The sequence below is a fragment of the Nicotiana tomentosiformis genome, chromosome 7, assembly GCF_000390325.3.
Source record: "Nicotiana tomentosiformis chromosome 7, ASM39032v3, whole genome shotgun sequence".
Taxonomy (NCBI): Eukaryota; Viridiplantae; Streptophyta; class Magnoliopsida; order Solanales; family Solanaceae; genus Nicotiana; species Nicotiana tomentosiformis.
The window spans coordinates 76,586,651-76,596,223 of NC_090818.1; the positions used below are offsets into that span (position 1 = coordinate 76,586,651).

Here is a 9,573-nt window from a genome sequence, read left to right on the forward strand (position 1 = left end):
CACAATCTGGTTCATTAGCTCCAACAACCCTCTTTCGTTTCCTAGATTCTCTCACCACTCGATCCGATGGTGCGGTGACAGTGGTAGGAATAAGGACACTTCCCTTAGCAACAAGTTCTTCCAACCTCTCCACGGCTCGACACATTCTCCCAATGAACTCTTGTGTAATCTCCCCCAAATTCAATGGAGCGGTCATTCCTTCCTCGTTGTTTTTAACTCGTGGATTACTCATCTGAAAAATATCATGAGACATAACGAGGAAATTAGTTTCCTATCTTGAGCTCTATCGCACGATTCTAGAGTATCAAAGAAGTGTGAAATTCCAAAATGTCCAAGTAGCCTCCTCATTATAGATGTGGTCGACCACACCGATAAGAAGGACTCTACTAGACACGGCTCCGAGACATCCTAGGACACTTTAAAACTTTAGGCTCTGATACCAAGTTTGTCACGACCCAAACTCAGGGAGCGCGACCGGCGCTCAACCGAGAGAACCCGGCCGAGCAAGCCTATTAGACTTCCTTCTACCCAAACTCATCCATGAATAAAGAGGAGATGTACTCCATTAATCAATCACTGAAAAGATTTTATTAACAACTTCCTTTTCATTCCCATTAGTAGCTTCATTCATAATTTCCAAAACATTACGAGTTTATAGAATTAATGAAAAACATAATTTTCAAATACCAACATTTCTAATTCAATTCCCAACATCAACCATAACCCACAACCTGTCTACGGAGCCTCTAAATACAATAGAAGAGTAATATGGAAATGCCGACAACAAGGCTCCGGCTATACCTCAAAACACTGTACATGAGAAGCAAAAGATACATGACCCCGAAATGAAGTGGGGCTCACCAAATTAGCTGAAAAGAGTGTACAGCTATCACTGATCAATGCCGCCTGCTGAAGAACCACCTGCATCCATTAAAGATGCAGCGCCCCCGACAAAAGGGATGTTAGTACTGTCGAATAGCACTAGTATGTATAGCTAAAAATCCTCTTTCAAAATAGAATGCCCATATAAGTAAAGGCAACACATAGAAATAACAAGTCACAATCAACAATATCCAAACGTCCAGTTAAAATATAATAATTTCCAAAATACAAACTTCATATATAATTTTGGTTGGGAGATCATTAGCACCTATATACCACCGTCTTTGTTAGCACGGAGTCCGATCACGCCCGATCGGCCATCTCCCCACGAACAATGTGGTTTGACATGTGATGCGAAAGAAAGTTGTTACCAAGAGTAGTACCACCATATGCGCAATATGGCGTCTGATCTCCACCCGATCAGCTAGGCCGCCTTCCCACATATGCCGTGCAGGTTGACTTTTCCAATCCACAAAGGTTCCAGTTTCATCCCAATTAAGGGGAATAATATCACAATCCACCCCCTACACCGGCACGTGTAGTTTCAGGTGTGGGCCTTATGACCCACCCTTCCTTGGTATTGCTAATGATGCTCCCAAAAATAGTTTTGATTTGATTTGCAAATAGAAATATCATAAATACAATTGTACTCACCTCAACATCTTTCACATTGTATGAATTCTCATTAGTATTTCCAGTCATTCACAATGACAATATTTCCTTGGCTCATTAGGCCATTCACAAGATTCTTTATTCCTGGCACGATGGCCATATTTCATATTTCACACTTTGAACTCTTTCAATTTCAAAGATCACCATCAAGTATCAACATATAGGATATTTTAAAAATCATATACTTCAAATCCATTTGAAATGGAAACTTCAAACACAAATGGTTTCTTCCCAAAGAATGAAGCATACCAACCAACAATAGAAACACACATAAAAAATCACAAACAGTCAATACACCATTTACTCTCGCAATACTCTCCCCCAGAAATGACAATGTACAATTTCAACACATGAGTATATAGAACTCGAATCACACTGGATATTTTTATAAATCAAAGCATTAGTTAAAGTATCCACTAATGGGCATGAATTTAGTACAAAAGCTTTTAGACAATTCTATCTTTCATTGAAACACGACTCAAGCCATAACCATTTAATACGTAACCCACACTTTGAAACTTACAGAAATATTATGGAATTCAATTCCAAGAGAGAAAGTTTAGCCAACATACCTCAATCGCGCTTCTTTAGACTCTACAATTATCCGAAACCTTTAGCAACCTCAATCTATTTTAGCAATATACAAATTGAACCCAAAATTAGGAAAACATTCATGGTTCTAGTTCACTTCTTATTTTTCCCACACTCTTTATCACATGCATGCAAGATGAACCACCCTCATACCCATGAAGTATCACACTAATACCCCATTATAGCTATGTTTGAAATTAAGAGCTGGGGTGATGAACCCTTACCTTTTTGGATGAAGAATTTGGTACTCTACTTGAATATTTCCAAGGCTTTGAGTGATGGTTGAAGATCAATTGATGAAAATTAGGCCCTCCCTCTAGAACCCTCTCTCTCTCACACTAGAAATATCAGAAATGAGCTTCAAAATAGACTAAAGGGGTGTTTTAACGGAATGGGGGTTGGGTTTTAAATTAAGAAAATGGGTGCCCTGAAACAGGTCTGCGGTCGCATATGCGACCGCATAATGGTTATGCGGTCCGCAAAGTGACCGCAGAAATGGCCCTTAGGGGCCTGAACTTTTGGCCCAAGTATGCGACCAGTATGCGGTCCGCATACTCGTTCTGCGGTCGCATAATGCACCGTAGAACTCCCTTCGAAAAAACCCAAGAGGGATTATGCGATTGATATGCGGTCGCATAATCGACCGCAAAACAGACCTCAAGTTGGCCAAACTTACTGCTTCACTCTGCGGCCATTATGCGGTCCGCAGAGTGATTATGCGGCCGCATAAACGCACTTTTCCGCCAAATAATCCTACTTCGGCACCACGAAACCTTGAATTCACTGGCGAAAATTACGAGGCTTTACACTGAAATACTTCAAAATTTTCCGAGTGTTACACCTGCAAACGTAGCAACAAGTTTACCTTGAGTCTCCACAGCAACGACCCGCACAGCTGCTAACGAACAAATACTTGGATCTGCACAAAAATGTGCAGAAGTGTAGAATGAGCACACCATAGTGGTGCCCAGTAAGTATCAAGACTAACCTCGGTGGAGTAGTGACAAGGAACAGTCAAGACACCTACTGGTCTATTAAACTGAACAAGTATAAGTATATGAACAGCAGAAATATGATATCTACATAAAGATTATGCAATATGGTTCACAATACAGTAATGACAATAAGAAAGGAAACAACAAGTATCAGCGGAATACCATAAAACAATAACTCAGAAAAGTGAATGGAACAGAACCTAAATCTGGAATCACAAATATAGCAAGGACAAGTAATAACTCAGCAACTACAACCGCTTTTACATCAGGTTTTAGTCAAATAACTCTATGAGGTACCGAACCTCGGACAAATCACAACTCACGGGTCTCAATACCTGAACCCTAGCACTTGGCATCATCTGCCCTCAAAATACCTCATAACCACATTGACGACTCACGTGCCAATAGAGCCATTCTCACGTAGAAGGCAAGTAAACAAGGGTGAGCATATGTGCCCAACAATAACAAGAAAACCTCTTATCCGATAAGAGTACTTAACTACGAGTATGCTTGTGCAAGTATCTTAACATAGTCCTTACCAGCAAATAAGCATAAGAAAAAAGAACAGACAACACGTAGAATATTTTCTCACAACTTTCACAAGATAAAGCTCACATAGATAAGTGTACCACTACACAAATATCAACAACAAGAATGCCCCCAGGCCATCACAAATCATCACAAATCAATCCCAGACACATCCCACCTTGTCTCGTCACGTGTGCAATAATAAAATAAGTGCCCGCCTTGTCTCGCCACACGTGCATAATAATGTTCCCAGCTTGTCTCGCCACATGCGCAATCCCCCCCCCCACACATATATATATCCCGCCTTGTCACGCCGCATGTGCAAATATCAATAGTAACAATAGCATGGCAGAAACCTTGTGCAACCCCATAACAACAACCGCACGACAAAAATCTCGTGCATCACAATAACAACAACCGCATGGCAGAAACCTCGTGCATCACCACAATAATTACAATAACAATGATAATAATACAAGGATAATTATGTCAACACAGAAATTCCAGAACTCAAGTAAATGGAGGAACTAATTCACAAGGAGTAGCTACAATAGAGAACTCTAGTCACAATAAGAACAACTCAACAAGAAAGGAAATATTATGTAACAACGTTCCACAATGTACAGTTCGACAACGAGGAGCTAACACAAGATGGATAATTCCAAATAAGGACAAGTCAACTAAAATATAGGATATCTAACTTCTTTTAAGGTTGGACAATTAAGAGAGAGATACAAGGACTTCAATTAAGGATAAGCAGTATAAGGATAATCATTTTCCTCAATTAAGGATGAACAATTACAGAAGAGATAATTATAATTTCAGATAAAGATAAGCAGTTAGGGAAAAGACCACACGACAATTGAAGAGTTAACAATTTCAGTTAAGGCACATATGAATCAAATGAACAACAAGAGTGGATCATAAAGCAATTAATTCCAATTAGAGCAGGTAGAAGTGAAACTGAAAATTAAGAAACGTAACCGTAAGAAAAACTTCATATTCAATGAATATAAGGACCTAAGAATCCCTAAAAGGCCAATTTTTCACAAATAAGTCCGGACACGTACTCGTCACCTCGCGTACACGGACTACAAATAGCATAGAAGACTCAAATCCTAAGGGGTAGTTCCCCCACACAAAGTTAGGCAATATACTTACCTCAAAGAAGATAGAACGATACTCAAAAATGAACTTCTCGGGTGAAATGACCTCCGGACGACTCCAATCTAACTAAAATAACTTCAAAGCGCAAATAAAACTCATAAGAAACTATTCCGGACCATAAAGCCTCAATCTTTCAAAATATAAAAATTGCTCCAAAAGTCGACCCCCGGGCCCGCACCTCGGAACCCGACAAATTTTAAAAAACCCGAACACCCATTCTGAAATGTGTTCAACCATACTAAAATTATCAAATTCCTATACCAATTCATCCCTCAAATCATGATTTTCATTTCGAAAACTTTCTTCAAAAACCTCCATTTTCCTCAATTCAAAACACAAATTAAATGCTAAAAATAAAGATAAAATCATGGAATATAATAAATTCCAGGTGAAGAACACTTGCCCAATCGATTTTCTTGAAAGACCAACAAAGAATCGCTCAAAACCGAGCTCTACAAATCAAAATATGATGAAACTGGCCTAACCCTCGATTATGTTCTGCCCAGATGATTGTGCATCGCGAACGCGGAGGGAGGATCACGTTCGCGAAGAAGAAAAAAATGAGGCTGCCAAGAAGACCCTTCGCGTTCGCATCAGCCTATGTGAACGCGAGATGGCAGATGCGAACGCGAAGAAGGAAAAAGGCAGACCTTCGCGAACGCGAGAGGATAAATGCGAACGCGAAGAAGAGTATTCCTTCATCCAAAATCACTCTTCGCGAACACGAAGGAGAAAACCAGATGACAGATTCAGTAGTTCAAAAATAGAAGAAAATGGCCCGTAGCCCATCCGAAACACACCCGAGGCCCCCGGGACCCTGTCTAAACATACCAATAAGTTCAATAACCTAACACGAACTCGCTCGGGGTCTCAAATCACATCAAACAATGCCAAAAATACAAATCGCACCACGAATCGAACTTATGAAGTTCCAAAACTTCCAAGTTCGAAAACTCGTGCCGAAACCAATCAAACCAACCCGGAATGATGTCAAATTTTGCAGGCAAGTCCAAAATAACATAATAGAGCTTTTCCAATTCTCGTAATTGCATTCCGACCCTGATGTCAAAAATTCCACTTCCGGTCAAAATCTCCAAAAATTTGACTTTCGCCATTTCAAGCCTAAATCAGCTACAAACCTCAAATTCACAGTCCGGACATGCTCCTAAGTCCAAAATCACCCAACGGAGCTAACGTAACCAACGAAACTCCATTTCAGAGTCATCTTCATGCATTTCTGAAGATCACAATAGCTGCCCGTAATCAAAACCAACACTGATAATTAGCCTCATATCCATTAGAACCCTGTTTCAAACCTCCACAACACTGACAACGATGCACGAAACATGAAGACCTCTTAACTATACACCCGAATCAACAAGTCAAAACTAACACCATGGGGCATACACCCCACAAGCTAAAACTCAAGAAGCACAAAATGAAGATGACTGAATATGTAAAGAGAAACACATAAGGGAAATATCAAACAAGCCTGACAGGAACAACTCTTTAACTATACCATACTACGAATAAATTCAAAAGGAAAAATCAAAGTACATGAACAAATCATAAGGATCTCATCCTGGTATAACCTTCCACCGTGGCACGCAGCCCGGCTCAAACATATCAAATCACATGGAATCGCGAGGGTCTCATCCTCAACTCTGAATCACAAGCCAAATACACATCATACCAATTGAAATCTTCCACTAACTCAGTTCTGCTAATAAAATCACAACACTTACTGAACTCTCACCCCGGTAGAGTATTAAATCACAAATCGTAACCAATTACTCAGGAATCACATCAAACCTACAATAATGGACAACATGAATTCACTTCTAGTCTTGTAACTCTCAATAATGAATAGAAACAAATGATAGATACGGGCTACCACTCATAGAGTCTCCCAACAGGGGCAAACACATATACAGAATACTAAGTCATGAACTCACCCATAGGTGGAACAACAAATAGGGGAACTCGCCCCGATAAGTAGAACCAAATCAAAATACGAATGGTGCCCCTCTGTAACAATTGAAAAGCATACCTGTATGACATCATCTGGCGCAGTGGCCTCAAGCCTACTATATGAAACACATCAACGGGCCGGGCCTTCCCCTCTTGGGCGCCCTCTACTTGCCTGAATACTCCGCTGTGACACACCTGTCCGGAGTCTAGGATAATCTCTCACCCTGTGGCTGGTATCTCCACACTCGAAGCAACCTCTCTGTTGACGTGGTTGTAGGAACTGTGCGGTACGGGTACTCTAAGAGTCATCAGCACCTGATACACTGTACGAAGCCTGAAGTGCAAATTGAATCGGCTGACCTATAAAACCTCTACTATGCCGTACCCTGCCTCTAATATAAGGACTAGTAGATCTCTCCGGTCTACGAGGCCTCCTCGCCTCCCTGTCCTCTCTCTCCTGATCTTGCTAGTATTCTCTCTCATGGCCCCGCCTATCTTCTCTCTCCTGATCCCACATGCCCTCTACTCAACGAGCGATCCCTATTACCTGCTGAAATGAAACATTCGACTCTAACTCCCGAGCCATGCTGAACCACATATCATGCCTGAGCCCCTCAATGAATCTACGAACACGTTCTCTAACTTTAGCGACCAAAGGAGGTGCATATCTAGCCATATCACTGAATCTAACGGCATACTCTGACATTGACATAGTGCCCTGGCACAACTGCTCAAACTTTGCGCGCCATGCATCTCGAAGGCACTGAGGTACAAACTCTCTCAGGAACATCTCAGAAAACTGAACCCATGTAAGTGAAGCTAACTCGACCGGACTACCAAACTCATATGCCCGCCACCACTGATAAGCTGCTCCCTTAAGCTGGAATGTAGTAAAAGCAACCCCACTCATCTCAACAATACCCATAGTGCAGAGAATGCGATGACACTCCTCTAGAAAATACTGTGCACCCTCTAAAGCCAAAACAATGAAAGTAGGAGGGTCATATTTCTTGAACCTTGCAAGTCTAAGCTGCTCTTCCTCAGATGTTGCTGCCCTGACCACGGGCTAAACTGGAACCACATGCTGTGTCGCCATGACACCTGGAACCTGACCAACGTGGACTCACTACTCTGGAGTGTGGGCGGCGGGAGTCTGGGTCCCTCACCCAGTCTGTGAAGTAGCTGGTGCAACCTGAATCAACCCTGCCTGAGCTAATGTACCAAACATGCTCAGGATATGTGCTAAGGTCTCCTGATGTCTAGGGGTAACAGCAGGCGCCTTCGGTACCTGCCCCCAAACTGGAACTACTGGCGGCTCCTCAACTGCTGCTCTGGTAGGTGCTCTAGTTATGGCACGTGCTCCTCGTCGACCTCTGCCTCTTCCCCTAGCGACATCTACTCTGGGGATAACGTTATTAGCAACTGCAGCTTGTGTCCTCACCATCTGTGAGAGAATGGAATGATAAAAGTTCAAACTATGAGATCAATGAACTCGCACGATAGGAATGAAGGAAGTGAAACCATCCTAATATAATAGTTTTGTAGCCTCTCGAAGATAAGTACAGATATCTCCGTACCGATCCGCAAGACTCTACTAAACTCGCTTATGACTCGTAGCACCTATGAACCTAGAGCTCTGATACCAACTTATCACAACCCAATTTTCCCTCCGTTGGGTATCGTAATACCACCCAGTCTTAGGGACTAGGTAAGCCTAACATTTACTGAATAACAACAATAAGAAATAACATCTAAAAACTTTTGAAATAGAAATCTCTATAAAATTTAAAATTTCCAAAACTGGTAGTACAAGTCATAAGCTCTACAAAGTATTTGCTATAAAACTTCTAAAGACAACTGTCCAGAAATAAGAATAAACAGTGCAAAATAAGAACTTGAAGGTGACTTCGAAGCTTGGGAATGCAGCAGCAGGTTTATGTTGAGTCTCCACAGCAACGACCCATACAGCTAATAACGAACAAATACCTGGATATGCACAAAAATATGTAGAAGTGTAGAATGAGCACACCACACCGGTACCCAGTAAGTATCAAGACTAACCTCGGTGGAGTAGTGACGACGAACAGTCAAGACACCCACTGGTCTAATAAACTGATCAAGTATAAGTATATGAACAACATAAATATGATATCTACATAAAGACTATGCAATATGGCTCACAATATAGTAATAACAATAAGAAAGGAAACAACAAGTATCAGCGAAATACCTAAATTCGGAATCACAAATACAGCAAGGACAAGTAATAACTCAGCAACTACAACCGCTTTTATATCAGGTTTTAGTCAACAAACTCCACGAGGTACGGAACCTCGGACAAATCACAACTCACGGGTCTCAATACATTAACCCTAACACTTAGCATCCTGCGCCCTCATAACACCTCATAACCGCACTGATGACTCACGTGCCAATAGAGCCATTCTCATGTAGAAGGCAAGTAAAAATGTGTGAGCATCTGTGCCCAATAATATTTAAAAAAAAAACCTTATCCGATAAGAGTACTTAACTACATGTATGCATGTGCAAGTGTCCTAACATAGTCCATACCAGCAAATAAGCATAAGGAAAAAGAACGGACAACACGTAGAATATTCTCTCACAACTTTCACAAGATAAAGCTCACATAGGTAAGTGTGCCACTACACAAATATCAACAACAAGAATACCACCAGGCTATCACAAATCATCACAAATCAATCCCTGACATAATCCACCTTGTCTCGCCACGTGTACAATAATAAAG

The 9,573-nt window shown here is 41.3% G+C and overlaps 1 protein-coding gene across 1 annotated transcript; it reads right to left on the reverse strand.

Moving 5' to 3' along the window:
• Positions 1-6,259: 6,259 nt before the first annotated feature.
• On the reverse strand, positions 6,260-8,250 carry LOC138895843 (uncharacterized). Its single transcript, XM_070180583.1, has 4 exons — positions 7,973-8,250; positions 7,583-7,861; positions 7,354-7,492; positions 6,260-6,283 (listed from the first exon to the last, which is right to left on the reverse strand). The coding sequence occupies exons 1-4, from the start codon at positions 8,248-8,250 to the stop codon at positions 6,260-6,262; spliced, it is 720 nt and encodes a 239-aa protein (XP_070036684.1).
• Positions 8,251-9,573: the final 1,323 nt, after the last annotated feature.

What these genes read in the sequence shown, in the direction of transcription:
- LOC138895843 (XM_070180583.1), bottom strand. Translation starts at nt 8,250, where the DNA reads ATGGTGAGGACACAAGCTGCAGTTGCTAATAACGTTATCCCCAGAGTA. An exon ending in CCAGCTACTTCACAGACTGG is followed by an intron (nt 7,862 to 7,972) that starts GTGAGGGACCCA and finishes GCCCGTGGTCAG; the next exon opens with GGCAGCAACATCTGAGGAAG. An exon ending in TCTGAGATGTTCCTGAGAGA is followed by an intron (nt 7,493 to 7,582) that starts GTTTGTACCTCA and finishes GTATGCCGTTAG; the next exon opens with ATTCAGTGATATGGCTAGAT.